This window comes from Myotis nattereri (genome assembly GCF_964212035.1).
Source record: "Myotis nattereri genome assembly, chromosome: 1".
Classification (NCBI taxonomy): Eukaryota; Metazoa; Chordata; class Mammalia; order Chiroptera; family Vespertilionidae; genus Myotis; species Myotis nattereri.
Window position 1 is genome coordinate 196,980,276 of NC_138075.1, and position 19,028 is coordinate 196,999,303.

General features: G+C 38.6%; 1 protein-coding gene across 1 annotated transcript in view; it reads left to right on the forward strand.

Moving 5' to 3' along the window:
- The window catches only part of AASDH (aminoadipate-semialdehyde dehydrogenase), a 30,501-nt gene continuing 11,473 nt past the window's right edge, over nucleotides 1–19,028 (forward strand). The window contains exons 1-11 of the mRNA XM_081096936.1: nucleotides 1–472; nucleotides 3,425–3,720; nucleotides 4,947–5,067; nucleotides 9,165–9,484; nucleotides 12,189–12,381; nucleotides 14,061–14,302; nucleotides 14,658–14,764; nucleotides 15,269–15,441; nucleotides 16,086–16,278; nucleotides 16,892–17,007; nucleotides 18,231–19,026. Coding sequence (XP_080953062.1) covers nucleotides 3,491–3,720; nucleotides 4,947–5,067; nucleotides 9,165–9,484; nucleotides 12,189–12,381; nucleotides 14,061–14,302; nucleotides 14,658–14,764; nucleotides 15,269–15,441; nucleotides 16,086–16,278; nucleotides 16,892–17,007; nucleotides 18,231–19,026 — 2,491 coding nt within the window. The 5' untranslated portion in view covers nucleotides 1–472; nucleotides 3,425–3,490. The remainder of the gene's footprint in view (nucleotides 473–3,424; nucleotides 3,721–4,946; nucleotides 5,068–9,164; nucleotides 9,485–12,188; nucleotides 12,382–14,060; nucleotides 14,303–14,657; nucleotides 14,765–15,268; nucleotides 15,442–16,085; nucleotides 16,279–16,891; nucleotides 17,008–18,230; nucleotides 19,027–19,028) is intronic.

Here is a 19,028-nt window from a genome sequence, read left to right on the forward strand (position 1 = left end):
GCAGCGACTCCGGAGATGTGCCCAAGGTCAGGAACCTTTTAGGTCTCCGTGGTCGCTCAGTGGGCTATCGCTAAGGCTTTGGGGTGACTGCTTTTTCGCTGCGGGTGGCAGCGTGTCTTGCATGGGCTGCCGGGGGAAGGCTCGGACGGGCTCCGGCCTCCCGCCCACCCCCCGAGGCCTTCGGAGTGGCGGTGGGGTCGGCGCGGGCTGCTGTGCAGGAGGCAGGTCCCCGGACTCAGGGGCTGGCTGTGCGCAGGTCGGATCAGCCAGGGGGTGAGCCTGGCCTCCGATGTGAGTCAGTGGTGTCTGGTGGGCCGGTGTCGTGCCCCGTGTGATCCCCCCTGAGTCACCCAGCCTCGGCCCCTTCATTGGAATAAGCCTGCCCCGCCTACCTGCGATCTTGGTTCAAAGAGCAGATGAAAAAGTGCTTTGGAAGCTCTAAAGTGCATCGTTATTAGACGAAGTTAGCAATGTAAGTGAAGAAGCCGGTGGGTACGGGGAAAATAAAGTTTCTAGACTACTCACCTGTTTTATTAAAATAGCCAGTAAGTAAGAGGATTTGTTGACATTCCCGCGGTGACTGCATAGCAGCTTCTGCAGTTGTAAAATAACAAGTATCTTAAACTTAATGATCCTGTAACTTATGAAATCTGCTGACCAGATTTTGCTCCCCCCCCCCCTTGCAAGATTCAAGAAGTGTTTGGGCGTCCAATAAATATAGTATTCTTTGTTGGGGAGAATGCATTTGGTTTAGTTAACGAAAATAAAAACCTTAAGAATAAATTTTGCCTTAATTCTCTAGCAACCACTGGGAAACTCAAAGGTAGAAAAACATCCTACCTGTGTATCTACATGTGGTGAGGGTTGCAATATGTCATAAAATGGCATTAAAAAAAGAATTTAGTTCATTTTATAATCTTACTCCTTTCTTTGAGGTCAGATAATTTTGGAGTATTATATATTGAGTAGATTGTCCTCAAACGAAAAATTAACTGCTGTATGTATTGAAAAAATGCATTTTTTGTACATAGACTACACATTTTTGCAAAAATGCTTTAGTATAGTACATTGTATAGTGTAGGTAGGCAGTTTGTTATTTATATTCTGCAGAAGGTACCCTTTCTTGTAAAGAGGTCCTTCCTCATAATTTTAAAATGTGCATGCTTTGGAAAGTCTTCCTTATATTTACACAATGTATGTATAAAGAAAGCTTAAAATTTTTATCGTGTGCATCACAAATAGCTAGTATTTGTAGAAATCTATATTATAAAAGGCCTGTGGCCAGAATGCCAGAACGCTGGAACAACCAGTCACCAGAAGATGCATTGAGCACCTCTCATTACCCTGCCACCCCCCCCCCTCCCTCGCCCCTGGGCATGGAGGTGGGGCCCTTGAGGCAGTGAGCTACTCTCGCACTGTGGGTCTTGGTCCCACACTCGAGGCAGGTGTGGGTCTTGTGTGAGTCTCATGGGATTTCGTGCGCTGGGCCTCTAGTGCTTAATAAAAAGAAATACTAAGTACTAAAGTTATATTTTTAAACTTTATATTTAGAAATCATAGCATTTCCTAACCCAGTGGTCGGCAAACTCATTAGTCAACAGAGCCAAATATCAACAGTACAATGATTGAAATTTCTTTTGAGAGCCAATTTTTTTAAACTTAAACTATATAGGTAGGTACATTGTTATTAACTTAATTAGGGTAGTCCTAAGCTGGCCTTTGCTAAAAACGTCCTCAATCTGAGGGATCAACCTCAGTGAACATACCCCTACTTCTTCTAATGCCACTTCTTCAAAATAGACTTGCCCAGGCCGAAAACTGACTTCTGCGCATGGGCCACGAAGTTTCAATCGCACTCTATGTGTGCGCCCGCACGTGGTATTTTGTGGAAGAGCCACACTCAAGGGGCCAAAGAGCCACATGTGGCTCGCGAGCCATGGTTTGCCAACCACTGTCCTAACCTTATGGGTTTCAGTAGTTACAGGTTCATTTTGCTCTCTGTAGAATGTTTTATCAATGTTCTCTAATATTAACTAAATGACATGGATATAAATATGTTTTGACTCAGTAGGAAAATCAATTCAAATAAGTGTGGACAAATTTTTAAAGCTTGAATGATTAAAATTATATTTGCTTTGAAATCTGGAATGTAGAGTTCAAAAAAATCACCTTTATCTTCAAGAAAATACTAGCAATTTTGAGGATTTAAAAAAAAAAATGGTGATCCCTAACATTTCTTTGATGAAATAGTTTCAAATCTTTTTATTTAATCTGCATTGAGAAGCCTTCAGAACATTGAATTGATACAATGTTTTATTGAGTTGTAATATGACATATAGAGTCTAAATTTGAATGAATTTATTGGCAATTTAAATGTCATATAGAATATGAAGAGCTTACTTCTTTTTCTTTTTTTTTTTAAATATATTTTATTGATTTTTTACAGAGAGGAAGGGAGAGGGATAGAGAGCCAGAAACATCGATGAGAGAGAAACATCGATCAGCTGCCTCCTGCACGCCCCCCACTGGGGATGTGCCCGCAACCAAGGTACATGCCCTTTACTGGAATCGAACCTGGGACCCTTGAGTCCGTAGGCCGACGCTCTATCCACTGAACCAAACCGGTTCTGGTGAGATTGCTTCTTAACAATTATAAAATGATGTGACCTGAGTAAAGAATTATACTAAGTAGTAATTAGCACAGTTTATATATAGTGGACAAAAACTGAATAGATTGTGGATTTTCTTTTTTCTATCAAAGATTGATTTTGTTTCCTCTTAAGTTCAGCCCTAAACACAGACTTTATTTGCATTAGTCTTTTCAAATTCACTGTACAGGTTTTAGCACTTTAACATAATCAATTTTTAAAATATATTTTTAATGGATTTTTTTTACAGAGAGGAAGCGAGAGGGATAGAGAGTTAGAAACATCGATCAGCTGCCTCCTGCACACTCCCCACTGAGGATGTGCCTGCAACCAAGGTACATGCCCTTGACTGGAATTGAACCTGGAACCCTTCAGTCCTCAGGACGACGCTCCATCCACTGAGCCAAACCAGGCAGGGCAACATAATCAATTTTTAACAATACTGAAGAAAAAAATAAACATGTGGTGCTTTAAATTTGGTCTTAATTGGTTAATTTAATATACATACACATTTAGATCGTAGTCAGTTAAGAGATAATTCTGCATTTCTACCTGTTTCATCCTTATCAGTATATACCACTCACCTCCCAAATTTTCTTTCAGCTCTGACCCAGCGTTAGGATGATTGCATCAGATTAGTTTTCAACATCATTGTTCTCAGCAAAGTTACCATAAACAATTCATAAGTTTAGAGATTCATTGTATGTTTTTGATGTAGTTATTTTTTGTGAGGAGTGATTTATAGAAGTTCCTCTCTCTCCTTCTCCCTCTACCAGGCTCCCTAAAACTCCCTGTCCCTGTCACACTTCTGCTACTAGTAACGTTAGATAAACTGCAATGAAATGACTCTTCAGGAATTGGTGCACCAGGCTGCCTCCATTTACTCCAATAAAATAGCTGTATGTTTTGATGAATGTAACGATCAGCCTCCAGTTTATTACACCTACAAGAATCTGGTCAGTGTTGCTTCGGAATTATCAAATTTTTTGCTATTACACTGCGACTTTCAAGGAATTCGGGAAATTGGTCTCTACTGCCATCCTGGGATAAACGTACCCTCTTGGATTTTAGGGTAATATGTTTTAGAATTAAAAATTTGATATTACTCTAACCTAATTCGTAATTCTTTAATACATAGGGTATATTACAGTTATTGTTCTGTTTACCATTGGATTCTTCTGTATTACTTGCTCAATTCTAGAGAGGCTAAAGGAGTTCATATTTCCCGTAGGATTATTTTTAATTAATTCACTTGAGCTTATTTAGAAATGACTAGAAGTTTTCACTAATAACAGAACATTTAAATGTCTCCAAAATATAAGACCTTCATTTGTCTGCCAAAGGAAAAATCTAAATTCTGTTGTTAGATAAAACAAGTATTTTAAAAATAATGTAAATACAATTTTTCCTCTAAGACAAGCTTTAGTGATTCAAGTATTCAGTAAGTGAATGAATATATAATTGAGAGTTTTGGATAGTGCTCCATAAAAATTGAGATAGAATTGAAGAAGATAATATTCAAACAGATATTTAAAAATATTCAATTATTTAAGTTATAGAATATTATTTTCATATAGTGATTTCTTTATTAGGGTTCTGCAGTAAATAAAAGCTGTAAAGAATTAGAGATGTTGATATTCATCCCATAGTATGTATGTTAGCAGATTAATTATATAAATTATATAAAACAGAAGTTTTAAAAATTTTTATTCAATCATTGACAAAAATGTATTGAGAATGTAGTATGTGCAAAGATGTAGTATGCCCAAAGTGTACTCCAAAGTGCTTTTAGGTGATACAACTAACTTATCTTTAATTTTATTTATGTAAGTATTGCCACTTACAAATCTATTTTAAGTTTTTTTCCCCTTTTAACTTATACTGGTTTTGGTGAAATATGCCTTTTTAGTATGCAGATTAATAGACTCCACATACTAATAAGTTGCATGTGGATATTTACCTTGTTTTATGTTACCCTACATAGATAAAGAAATAAGAGTCTGCTACCTGTTTGGTGTCTTAGTAGTAGCCTGTTAATCAAGTGTATTTTACTATAATATATTAGCTTTAAAAAAATCTTAGATTTCTCTGAATTAGATAATGAGAATTTAATAAGTAAACACTCAAGAATACTCAATATTAAGAGTCAGATAAAAGTAACTACTTATAAACAAAAATGTGTCAACAAAAACATCGAGAATTTCTGATAAAGTCAGTAGTAAAGTACAGAGAGAAATAGAAATGCTTAAAGATTATTTTCAACATATTGTATGTTGACTGTATACTTTGTTTCCTTAGAATTCTCCAAGTCCCTGCAGCTTATGCTCCCATTGATCCAGATTCACCACCAGCATTATCAACTCATTTTCTGAAAAAATGTAATCTACAGTACATTCTTGTGGAAAAACAGCAAAGTAATGTAAGTGTATATTTTTAAATGTTTTTTATGTGTTCATTTATCTTTCAATTGATAAAGGCCTTTCCTTTATCCCCTCTTGATTTCTAAATTAACTAACTCTGCAGGATGTCTCAGCATTGTTGACATTTTGAGTTGGGTAATTGTTTTTTTGTCAGGAGTGTCCTGTACATTATAGGATATTTAGCAACATCCCCAGTCTCCAGCCACCAGATGACAGTAGAACCCCCCAGTGGGTGCTACTGGCCTCCTGACATTGCCAAATGTCTGCTGGCATGCCCTCTGCCCCCTACACTCTGTTGAAAAACACTGCTCTACGGCATGAACATATCATCTAGCTTTATAATCATGTATTTGAATTTCCTTTCTCTTTCCAAAGTTGTTCCTATACTAGGAAAATTTATAATACTTGAAACTTTCATTTTTCTACTAGAGGCCTGATGCACGAAATTCATGCAAGAGTAGGCCTTTCTTCCCCCGGCTGCTGGCACTGGCTTCCCTCCGGCACCTGGGCTTCCCTCACAGAGGGAGGCCCCGTTCACCTGCCGCAACCCACTGGTCAGTGGCCTGGGCCTCCTCTGTGGTTGCGATCATGGGGCAATGGCTGGACCCCTGATCAATCACATTGCATCTGCCTTGGCTGGCCTGGTGCCAGTGGGTGTCATAGCGTGGTCCTGGATGGTCATCCGGATGGTCGTTCTGCTGTTCAACCGTTTGGTCAATTTGCATATTACACTTTTATTATCCTATATAATAAAAGCCCAGCGACTGAACAGTGGAACAACCAGAGCGACCAGTTGACCAGTTGGTATGACGTGCACTGACCACCAGGGGGCAAATGTTCAATGCAGGAGCTGCCCCCTGGTGGTTAGTGTGTTCCCACAGTGGGAGCGCCAGCTTGGCTGACCAGGATGAGTGGTGCTCTCATAGTGGGAGCAGCCACTCAGAAGGCAGGTCCATAACTGCTTGGCTGACCGGGATGAGCGGTACTCCCACAGTGGGCCAATCCCCGCAGGCCATGCCCCCCACAAGTGCACGAATCCCATGCAGTGGGCCTCTAGTATAGAATATTTATGGCAATTTATAATAGTGAACAATATTAAAGAATTATAATCAAGCTTAGATTTTGAAAAAGAGATTGGTACTTAGACCAAACCTTTCTGGAAAATTAAGTTTATTATAATTCTAAAATTTTTGACTGCCAACCAAAGATCTAGCCAAGAAACACTGCTTTAGGCCTGGGGTAGGGTGGGGTCTACAAGGGGAGGGGTAAAAGGGGTGGCAATGGGAGACATCTGTAGTACTCTCAACAATAAGTAAAATAAAAAAATAAAATAAGTAAAAAGGAAACACTGCTTTAGGGGAAAGCATTGGTATTATATGTTCAGCAAGAGGCAGCCCATATTTCATTATTATTTCTTTATTTCTTGTTTATAAAATACTGTTTTGACAAAGAGAAAAGAACATTATAGTAGGCATATTCAGTTTAGCTTGTTTTTATCCATTTCTTATCCAAAGTTATATATTTGGGGGTAATTTAAATGCATTTTACCTATGTCTGTGCATCTCTGTCTGTATATCTACACTAATAAAAGAGAAACATGGTAATTGGCGTACGACCGCTACCCTTTTCATTGGCTAATCAGCAAGATATGCAAATTAACTGTCAGCCAAGATGGCGGCCGGCAGCCAGGCAGCTTGAAACTAACATGAGGCTTGCTTGCCTCAGTGATGGAGGATCGATGGAGGAAACCAACGTTCCCCGCCTGCGGCTGCAGGCCTCTGAGCGGGCAGTTACATTGTAACAAATACCGCTGGACTTCAGCCAGCAGATTTGCAACATTGTAAGCAAAGGCCAGAAACCTACTTTCAGCCGCCGAGGCCTAAGAGCTGGAGCCAAGCCTCAAGGTAAAGCTGGCTCAGAATAAGAAAAAAAGAAAAGAAAAAAAGGAGCGGTTGGGAACTTCAGTCACTCCCAGCCTGAAAACAGCCCTCAGCCCCTCACCCAGACTGGCCAGGCACCCCAGTGGGGACCCCCACCCTGATCCAGGACACCCTTCAGGGCAAACCAGCCGGCCCCACCCATGCACCAGGCCTCTACCCTATATAGTAAAAGGGTAATATGCCTCCTGGCACCGGGATCAGCATGACAGGGGGCAGCGCCCAAACCCCCTGATCGCCCTGCGGCTCTGTGTGTGACAGGGGCGGGGCCCCAACCCCCTGAGCAGCCCTGCTCTGTGCCTGATAGGGGGGAGCTCCCCAACCCCCCCCCCCACGGGCCCTGCTCTGTGTGTGATGGGGTAGAGCCATAACCTCCCCATCGGCCCTGCCCTGAGTGTGAGAGTGGCGGCGCCCCAACCCCCTGATTGGCCCTGCTCTGTGGGTGATAGAGGGCAGTGCCCCAACCCCCTGATGGGCCCTGCTCTGTGTGTGACGGGGGCAGCGCCCCAACCCCCTGATTGGCCCTGCTCTGTGCGTGACAGGGAGTGGCGCCTCAACCTCCCCATCGACCCTGCCTTGAGTGTGACGGGACGGTGCCCCAACCCCCCAATTGGCCCTACCCTGAGCGTGACTGAGGGTGGCATCACAACCTCCCAATCTGCCCTGCTCTGTGCATGACGGGGCGGCGCCCCAACTCCCCAATCGGCCCTGCTCTGAGCCCGACCAGGGGCTGCACCTAGAATTGGGCCTGCCCTCTGCCGCCCGGGAGCAGGCCTAAGCCAGCAGGTCGTTATCTCCCGAGGGGTCCCAGACTGCGAGAGGGCACAGGCCAGGCTGAGGGACCCCCCCTCCCCCTCGAGTGCACAAATTTTTGTGCACCAGGCCTCTAGTCTGTGCTGCTGCCACCTTCATTTGGATCCTATCGCTTACAGGTTAAGGTTTAACTCAGTGTTGAGTTTAAAAGTTATTAAGGACTAGAGGCCCAGTGCATGAATTTGTGCATGGGTGGGGCCTGGCCAGCCCACCCCGATTGGGTGGGGCCAGCCAGGGGGAGAGGCCACGGATGGTTGGCCAGCCGGCCCCACCCCCTGGTCAAACTCCCGGTCGAACTCCGAGCCGATGGGACAATTTTAGCCTTTTATTATATAGGAGGATAGGATTAGCATCTCATCTCCTGTTAACAACACTTCTCACCTTCTTCCTCTTCTCCAGTTCTGCAGCTTGTTGAAATGCTTAATGCTCTCCACAACCCCAGTTTTCTTGGGTCTTACACTCTGTATTAGCTATTTGCCTGAAGTACCCATCTTCTTTATTTGGAGAATAGCTACTTACAAACAAATACTACATACGAAGAAGCAATTTCCGACCTTCTAGTCAGTTACATTCAGCCTCCTCGGTTCCTATATTTCATTGTCATACTTACCACATTGTACTGCAGTTGTGTATTTTTTTGTTTTGTTTTGTTGTTGTTAATCCTCATCCAAGGATATTTTTTCCATTGATTTTTTTAGACAGAGTGGAAGGGGGAGAGACAGAGAGAGGGAAACATTGATGTGAGAGAGACACATTGATTGGTTACCTCCCGCATGTGCCTCAACTAGGGCAGGGATTAAGCCTGCAATCAAGGTACATGCCCTTGACTGGAATCAAACCCGGGACCCTTCATTCCCAGGGCCAATGCGCCAATCACTGAGCCAAACCAGCTAGGGCATGCAATTGTGTGTTTTTATATGTCTGTTTATTTTGAAGGTGACTTCGAAAGTAAGGACAGCACTTTACTCTTGGAAGTTTCTATTTATTTTTATCCCTGGATATATAGCAAGTTTTCAAAAAAACACAATTACAAAGCCATAATGGGCCCAGCTGGTGTGGCTCAGTAGTTGAGACTCAACCTATGAACCAGGAGGTCAAAGTTTGATTCCGGGTCAGGGCTTATGCCTGGGTTTCAGGCTTGATCCCCAGTAGGAGTGTGCAGGAGGCAGCCTATTAGTGATTCTCATGATTGATGTTTCTCCCTCTCCTTTCTTCTCTGAAATCAATAAAAATATATTTTAAAAATAAATAAACGCTATAATGAATGAGTAAATGAACACTTTATATTACTTCTGTGCAAAAAAGAATGTCTTTTTAATGTATTGGAAATTTTCTCCATTTAACAGAAATTCAAGTCTTCCTATGAAAAATTATTGAACTATGATACACTTACAGTAGAACATAATGACTTAGTACTCTTCAGACTTCATTGGAAAAGTGTTGAGGTGAGCTCGGTGCTAAATGATAGAAAAGAGAAATACGAAAAAGAAAAAGTGGTAAACAGCGCCAGTTCTGAGAAAAGCAATGACGAAAAGCCAGAAGAGCATGTGGATGTGAGGCTGAAGCCTTGTTTAGCCTATGTTCTCCATACCTCAGGCACCACGGGGACACCCAAGATTGTCAGAGTCCCTCATGCGTGCATCGTGCCGAACATCCAGCATTTCCGGTAAGTTCTGTGCTGGGAGTCCTTTTTCAGAACTTGCAACCCGCACGTTATTCAAGGGTCAACTATACAAGTTTTACGTGGCAGGACCCTTCATAGGGAATGAAGGCCAAAAGAGATGGCAAAACCTGCTTGCTTTTACATTCGGTTGAACAAAGAGTCAGTTGTGGAAAAGTGACCAAACTATGTGGGGAGGCTAAGGGAAGACAATTATTCTAACAAGGTCTGTTTGTATAGAATTCTCTGAGTCTCTTCTTCTAGTTCTTAATGATAAGAATGTTACTTTCCTTCTGCTATAGCAGTGGTTCTCAACCTTCTGGCCCTTTAATACAGCTCCTCATGTTGTGACCCCCAACCATAAAATTATTTTCGTTGCTACTTCATAACTGTAATGTTGCTACTGTTATGAATTGTAATGTAAATATCTGATATGCAGGATGGTCTTAGGTGACCCCTGTGAAAGGGTCGTTCGACCCCCAAAGGGGTCTCGACTCACAGGTTAAGAACCACTGTGCTCTAGGGAGGATGTCTTTCATTTGGGAATTTCAGCTTCTGTTTTTATGGGGGCGGGGAAGGAAGATCGGAGTGTTTGTATGGACTGTTTTTCAAGTGCCTTTAACTCAGACCAGTCAATATGCCAGAGCAGCGTATTTTGGGGTGGCATGTTCTGAACTCCATCATTAAAAGTTAAAATTAGGAGGCTTATCTACCTGATTTGGTAGGGAAAAGGGAAGGCGGGGGAAGGCTTCTGTGGGAAGAACAAACAAGTTTCTTTATGAAAGACAAAGAGATAAGAAATTTTGTGATAACGTTAGTTTGTGTTGGTGAGAATAGTCTTTCCTGCGTCAGGACCATGAAACTCCCCTGCAGAGAGAATATGGTAGGTTTACTCTCTTGTCTTTGCTGGGAGTAAAAGCCACCCTGAAGAAGTTTGTGGCAGCCTCATTTCCCAGAAGCTGCTGTTAGTCAGATAAGGGGTACTCTAAGAAGGCTTTTTTTTTTTTTTTTTTTTTATATGTTGAATCCAAAATGTCTTCAGCTTAAAATAATATTTATACCAACTCTGGGGTTCTGAGTGGATCCTCACAATACCATACTTGAAGATATTTTGAAGTTAAGGTAATCCCTGCTTTTAGATAGTGCGTTTTGTGTGTTCAAACTGAAGTACTGTAGTGCCATAGGCTCAACACAGACTGTCCACGCTCTATAATATCCTAACCGCATATATTCTATTCTGCTCTTTGATCAGCTACTGAGAGAAAACGCCAAGTAGTGGGAAAAGGGAGTCAGAGGCCTCTATTAAGCACCAGTGAGTGAGTAGGATAGAGTAAGTCCAGATTCCTGCCAGAAAAGAACCAGGAGGAGAGATCAGAGATTTATTAGAAGGAATTGGTTTGCAGCTGGGGCTGGCAAAGCAATACTGAAGTACGCAGCACAGACCGTCAGAAAGGGGTGATCCTGAGCAGGCTGGAACCTCGTGGGAATATGCGTGTCCACACGCAAGTCAGGAACGGAGATCCAGGGGTAGGGAGAGTCATTGCAGACTCAGCTGCTGTGTTGGAGTCTCTTCAGAAAAGACCTACACATGCTTTAATGGCCTCCCCAGACTAAATCCAGCCAACGCAGGGTAAGCTCTCTCTTGATTGAGTCAACCGATGAGGGACTTTAGTCATAGCTACAAAAGCCCTTCACAGCAGCACCTAGAGCAGTGGTTCTCAACCTGGGCTGCACATTAGAATCACCTGGGAATCTTTTTTTTTTTAAATATATTTTATTGATTTTTTACAGAGAGAAAGGGAGAAGGATAGAGAGTTAGAAACATCGATGAGAGAGAAACATCAATCAGCTGCCTCCTGCATATGCCCTTGACTGGAATTGAACCTGGGACCCTTCAGTCCACAGGCCGACGCTCTATCCACTGAGCCAAACCAGTTAGGGCTGGGAATCTTTAAAATCCTGATTTCTGGGCCTCAGGCGCGTCCACAAGCAAGTCAGGAACGAAATCAGGATTTTAAAAAGATTCCCAGGTGATTCTAATGTGCAGCCAAGGTTGAGAACCACTGACCTAGGTAGTGTGTGATTGAATAATTGGCCGAACGTGTGTGTGCTACCACATGCAGTTGCCTCCCTCTGTCTTCTAACTCTCAAGAGAAAATATCCTTTGTCTTCTCCTTAATGGGAAACATACTAGAAAGAGAATTCTGGGGACTATGGTTCAATCCAGCCACGTTAACCCATCAGAAAGCTACCACAGATGATTAAATATGTCATGGTAACAATCGTATATTGCTTTAAATGGCTTTTAATCCTTACATTTATAAAGAAGAGTTATAGCCCAGCCGGTGTTGCTCAGTGGTTGAGCATTCACCTGTGAACCAGGAGGTCACACTTTGATTCCTGGTCAAGGCACACACCCTGGTTGCAGGCTTGATCCCCAGTAGAGGGCGTGCAGGAGGCAGCTGATCAGTGCTTCTCATCATTGATGTTTCTATCTCTCTCACTCTCTCTTCCTTTCTGAAATCAATAAATATATATTTTTTAAAGAAGAGTTCTAGAATTAATATCACCATATTGGTTAATGTAAATTAAAGAATAAAAATCTGGCCATCACCCAAAAACTTAATGGTCATATATATACTTTGTTAGGATATGTGTTTACCAAATAAATATTAGACATTTCTCATAGTTACATTCTGTTTTTCCTTAGGGTACTTTTCGAGATCACACAAGAAGATGTTTTATTTCTAGCTTCACCTCTGACCTTTGATCCCTCAGTTGTGGAAATATTTGTTGCTCTATCAAGTGGTGCCTCTCTGCTTATTGTACCAACTTCTGTCAAAGTGCTCCCATCGAAATTAGCTGTTGTTCTCTTTTCCCATCACAGAGTGACTATTTTGCAGGTACATTTTAGGAACAAATGAAATGTTTAGTCCTTTATGATTCAGTATTTTAAGTGTTTTAGAGAACATTTTGCATTCCTGAAATTCTTTACAGTGGATTAATGATAATCTAGTTAGATTATCAAAGGCTGCCTCCTGATGATCTCACTTTTTTGTTTGAGAATGTAAAAAACAAATCAGTTAATTCTGGCTAGAAAATTATTTTATTGTATATTTTATACATGCTGTTATAACTAGAGGAACTTGGCTTTTACTCAGATCTGTGGGGATATGCTGCCTTTCCTGTCTTTAAGTTTATTGTATTTCTCATTAAAACCTAATTTAAGTATGTTAAATTATAATTGAGTTAGGCATTTTTAAAGATTTAAAAAATATGTACCTGAGAGTATGTTACTGGTACACAAGCCTTAAGACAGTAATTGCAAGTAGTTAGGTACTAGAGAGAAATAACAAAGTTATATGCATATCATGATAAACTAAAATTACCAGTTTTATAGCTAGTATAATGAAACTCAAGAGAATGTTGAATTTCTGCTCCAAACACAAAATTTGATAATGACTTTTTTTTTTGGCAATGAGTTTTTCATCCTAAAAAAACAAAACCAAAAACATATATATAATTTGCATATAAACTGTATGCATATTATATATATGTATATATATTCATTCACAGAATGACTCATCAGCAGATGAGAATTTATATCCATTGATATATTTCTGTATTCATCTATAATAATAAAAGAGTAATATGCTAATTAGAAGGAAGCCTGGGTCCCGGGTGCCAGAGGGAAGCTGGTGCCAGCAGCCAGGGGAAGGAAGGCCTACTCTTGCATGAATTTCATGCACCGGGCCTCTAGTTTCATTTATATATATCTGTGTGTGTGGCATTTCGTTACAGCAGCCTGAACAGACTAAGACAAAAATGAATCAACTATTGATAAACACAACATAGAATAATCACAAAGTATTTATGTTGAGTGAAAGAAGCCAGGTCAAATCAGAATACATGTTGTATGATTACATTTTTATACAATTCTAGAAAATTCTAACTGATCATTAGTAATAGAAAATAGATCAGCAGTTATCTGAGGAAGGGGTCTAGTTGAAGGGAAGAATTATAATGGTACATAGGTAATTTTAGGGTATATGTTAAGGTGAACATATAGGTATGTGTTTATTATTTGGATTGTGATGGTTTGTTTCACAGATATATCTGTATATCTATATTTTAAAATTTATATTGTATACCTTAAATATGTACAGTTTATCATGTGTCAGTTATACCTCAATAAAATTGTTTTTAAAAAGTTTAATTCATGCTGTTTTCCTTAGGCATATTTTTTTAACCCATTTTATATACTTTTTGCATAGAGATAATGGGAAAGGGAATGTAAATTGATTTTATAGATTTTGTCATTTTTATCTGTAAACCTTTTTGTCCAAACTACATAATGAACTGTAACTAGTATTTTTCTTAAGTTTTTGGCTAAAGCAAAATTTATATTCACATTAAAAAGATAATGCTTCCTCAGGAGTTTTCCAACTATGATTTGCCATGTAATAAACATAGGTTTAATTTCCATGTGGGCTTCCAATGTTAAGCTTTGAACCGATCATTGCATTGTTTACCTTTTTAAAGAAGTGAAGGGAAGACATAATTATTTCTAATGTATCTACAGGCAACACCGACATTGCTTAGAAGATTTGGATCTCAGCTTATCAAGTCAACTGTTTTATCAGCCAGTACTTCTCTTCGAGTACTAGCCCTTGGTGGTGAAGCATTTCCGTCACTGACTGTTCTCAAAGGCTGGAGAGAAGTAGGCAACAGAACACAAATATTTAATGTTTATGGTATCACAGAGGTATCAAGTTGGGCGACTTTTTACAGGATTCCAGAGGAGATTCTTAACTCTACTTTGAAGTAAGGGTTTTAATTACTAAACAGGGTAGAGAGAAACTGTTTTTTCAGTATCTTAACAATAATAGTGTTTTGATAGGCACTGGGATAATAATTTTAGAACACAATGTTATCTGGAATTTTAAGCTGGGAATCCAGAACCTTTCTTGTTATAACTGGTGCTATAGATCCTGCTAGAACTTTTTGTGACTAAACAGCAAGAAATAACGGATCTAACCTTTTCCTCTTGGCAGTCTTTGAATTAGAACATAATAAAAACTTTTTGTTTATTTATTTGATACTATGTGACTTAAATACATTAGAAAATATTCTATTCAAATGAAAACTTTTAAATTTGGTTTTGGTTATGTTTTTACAGATGTGAATTGCCTGTACAACTGGGATTTCCACTGCTTGGAACAGTAGTTGAAGTCAGAGATACTAGTGGTTTCAGAATTGAAGAAGGCAATGGCCAAGTATTTTTAGGTTGTTTTATATTTATTGATAGGGAATGATTTTCTTTTTCAAGAAAAAAAAATCTGTTACTTTTATTTTCCCCAGTTTTTCTTATGTTTAGTATTCTTTTCAGTGATGATAATTTTAAATCTCAGTCTCATCTTCATAGTGATGAAACATTTAATAAGTTACCATAATTATTTTAGATAACAATGTCTAAGGGAAGATATAAGAGTAATTTAGAAACTGTTACTTGGACCTTTATATTTATAGCTAAAATTCTATTTAGTCAGAGTTGTTAGACTTTTTAAAGTCACATCTATGATTTTAGAAATAAAATTTTTTATAATTTTACTTGTGGTTATTATCTCTAATTTTATAATATTTAAAAGTGAGCCCCTTTTCTTATAAATATTAAAAATTTGAAACTGAGTAACTGAACTTTTGAGGTTATTATTGAGTTGATGGTTTTAATATATTTTCCATATGTATATTTTTTTATTTTTATTACATTGATGTTTATATCTTGTGGAGGTGGCAGAAACAGAGTATGTTTTCTTGATGGTGAAGTGACAGTACCACTTGGCACAATGCGAGCCACAGGCGACTTTGTGACTGTGAAAGATGGAGAGTTATTCTTCTTGGGACGAAAGGACAGTCAGATCAAACGTCATGGCAAACGTCTTAACATTGAACTTGTGCAACAGGTAGAATTATTTAAATATTAAGTATCTAATATATGCAGATATTAGAGGCAACCACCAATAATTATCTGTGCCAGGATTTTCTATCAGTATCATTTAAGTCTAAGATTTTTGTAAAAGTGATGAATTACAATACTAGGTATGGATAATTCAGCATGCCCTTTATTGCCAGCATGAAGTGACTAATTGGATTTTGTTAACTGAATATCAGTTGGCTTATTTTGCTATAAAAGCTATTATTTTTTAAAAAATGTTAAGAACCCTGTTTTCTGATAATAATAATAGCAAAATAAAAAAAAAATCTCTAGTGTATTTCACAATTTAATTTGTGTTGATTTCAGACATGATAAGTTTGAGCATTTAGGAAGTTTGTTTTTAAATGTCCTCACTGGGACTTAAGAACACAAATAGCAGAGTGGTGCTTGCCAGAAGGGATGGGGTCGGGGAGAAGGGGGTCCTAATATAAGGTGACGGGGAGAAGGTTTGACTTTGGGTGGTGAGCACACAGTGCAGTATACAGATCTTGTAATATAGAAGCCCATACATGAAACCAACCTGTATGTTCATGTTAACCGATGTTCCCCAATCAATGTAATAAATAAAATAAAAATGTCCTCATTGGTAAATTGGGATAATCTCTTTCATAGGTTGCTGAAGGACTTCAACAAGTGGAGTCATGTGCAGTTATATGGTATAATCAGGAAAAATTAATTCTGTTCATGGTGTCAAAAAATGAGTTAGTAAAGAATTACATCTTTAAAGAACTAGAGACACATCTTCCAAGCCATGCAATCCCGGATGAGCTTGTGCTGATTGACTCTCTACCATTCACATCTCATGGTAAAATAATTTAAAGCAGATATGGTTTAGTGCCAAAAGATACTAATTGTATTCATAAGTAGTTTAAAGACCATGGAAATCCTTTTTAGAAGTAGTAGAATATAATGTGGTAAACCCTCCATTAAATGCTTTGTATAATGAGGACATTTTAACTCATTTTATCTCCAGAAAATCTTGTGAGGAGGTATCATTTGCAGGTGTGGAAAGTAAGGCTTAAAAAGAACTAATTTTCCCAAAATCACATTGCTGGTTAGTGGTAGAGTTGAAGTTGTGTTTAGGATTGCTTAACTTCAAAACATTTGCTCTTGATTACCATATTATATTGCTCTCCCAGTTTCATCTTTATTTAATATTTACTTCAAATTGCAATAATTGTTTGGTTAATAGTGCCATTTCTTTAACTCTTTAAATGAGGGACATTAGTCTTATTTCTTATCTGTGTATTTATTACCCATTACATTCTTGTTAGCATGGTACTACTTTCTATAGAACTGATTATCTCTGAGAAACTATTCTATAGGATTTCTAACATTTACACTGAAAAATGTATGTATTCTTGTGACTAATGAACATTTTAGCATAAATTTAAAAAGTATTTCTCTTTCACATTAAGGCAAAATTGATGTTTCTGAGTTAAACAAGATCTATTTAAACTATACAAACTTGAAGTCTGAGCATAAGCTCAAAGGAAAAGAGGAACTTTGGGGAAAATTACAGCATTTGTGGAAGGTACACCTTTTAAGATACAAACTTGCTATTGTAAAGAGGTCATTTAATATCTTTAGGGAATGATAGCATTGTAATAAGTCTGAAAAAAATTTCTAAGAATGTTATTGCTGCCCAGGTGGTAAGAAGTATAGCTCCATTTATTCAGTTTGCATTAAAATAGGGTTAGGTTCTCTACCATAAGATTAGAGTAAGCTCCCTATAAAGAAATTTACTGGAAGTGAGGTAGTCATAAAAGGCATAAGTAGACAAAACCTATCTTGACATAACTAAAAGGGCCAGTGGAGTGTAGTAACACTTTTATCAAGAGTTGAGAAAATAGCTAAATTTTGCTATACATAATCTATTGTATAAGGGCTTATTACATCATTATTCCAGAAGTACCTTCAGCTGCAACAGGTATGTTTCTGCTTAAAGGAATTTATATATACAGTGGGGCCTTGACTTACGAGTTTAATTCGTTCTGAGACCGAGCTCGTTAAGGAGCTCGTTAACTCAAATTACTCTATCAACTCAATGCAAAAAATCGGCCGAGAGACAGCTGGTATCTCAAAAAACTCGTTAGTTGGGACACTCGTAAGTCAAGGCCCCACTGTAAATATAAAAGTTTATATATTTATATATAAATATATATAAATTCTGATTTAATTTCATAGACTAATGTTCATATTTATGATAATTTTTGAAATATATAGGTATTTTTTATTACAACCATAATAACTCAATACAATTTTTCTTAGATAAAATGTGGATTTTTTTAAGGGGTTCTGAAAAGAGGGTGTAATTATAGGTATGGTGTTGTCTGAAAATAAGGGATATCTAGATAAGAGTCTTAATCCACTTTATTTTTAAATTTTGATTTATATGAAGCAAATGAAGATAAACATTATTCTCATTATAGAAATAGCAGATATTAGTAACTTTATAATTAGTGAATCAGATGTTTTTATAATTCTGTTCCCTATTTTATGGTTAGGAAAACTGCTCAAAGGGAAGTGTAATTTGAAGTTTTAGAGTGAGTTTGTGACAAAATTGGTAGCATAAAGATGGTCTCTTTTACTATAAAGAAAATAATTTTAAATTTTATTTTAATTATTAAAATATTTTCTGTGTCTTATGTTCATTTCATTAATGTAGATACTATCTCTCTGTATATACTTGTGAATGTTGAATTTTTTTGGTCTGGTCCCTAATTTCACCATATTTCTCCCTTCTTTCATTTGTAGTCTATTCTGAGTCTCTCAGAAGATTCTTTGAAGGTTCCTGATGAGTCACTCTTCTTAAATAGTGGTGGAGATTCCTTGAAGTCCATACGGCTCCTCAATGAGATTGAAAAACTTGTTGGCACATCAGTACCTGGGCTTCTGGAAATTATCCTTAGCAATTCCATTTTAGAGATTTACAATCACATCCTTCAAACAGTGTTTCCAGATGAAGATCTGACATTTCTTGAGAATTTTGCCACTAAAAGAAAATTCAGCAACGTTAATCAAGAGGAAACCAGTGGAAAATCTTTACATCAGAAGTCAGACATGCCTTTAAATTTAGACAGTGGGATAAATGCTTTTATTGCACTGAGCAGAGGGAGTCAGATTTTGTCTGTGAATGCTACTAAGTTTTTAACTAAGTTAAAACATTGCCCTTCAGCCTATTCTTCTGATTTAATTTCACAGACTGCTATTAAAAAAGTGAAAAGCTTAAATCCTCCAGCTCTTCTTGGGCAGTCAAAAGATTCAGTATGTGTTGAAAAAGTTTATGAAGATGGAACATCTGTGATAAGGGCTGAGACAATGGAATTACGAGTCAGGTGGAGGGCAGACACAGGCAAATGTGTAGATGCTTCACCTCTCGTCGTAATACCAGCTGTTGATAAGTCATCTGCAACTGTGTACATTGGCTCCCATTCTCATAGAATGATGGCAGTTGACCTTTACTCTGGGAAGGTGAAATGGGAACAGCTTTTGGGAGATCGAATTGAATCCTCAGCATGTGTATCGAAGTGCGGAAACTTTATTGTAGTAGGT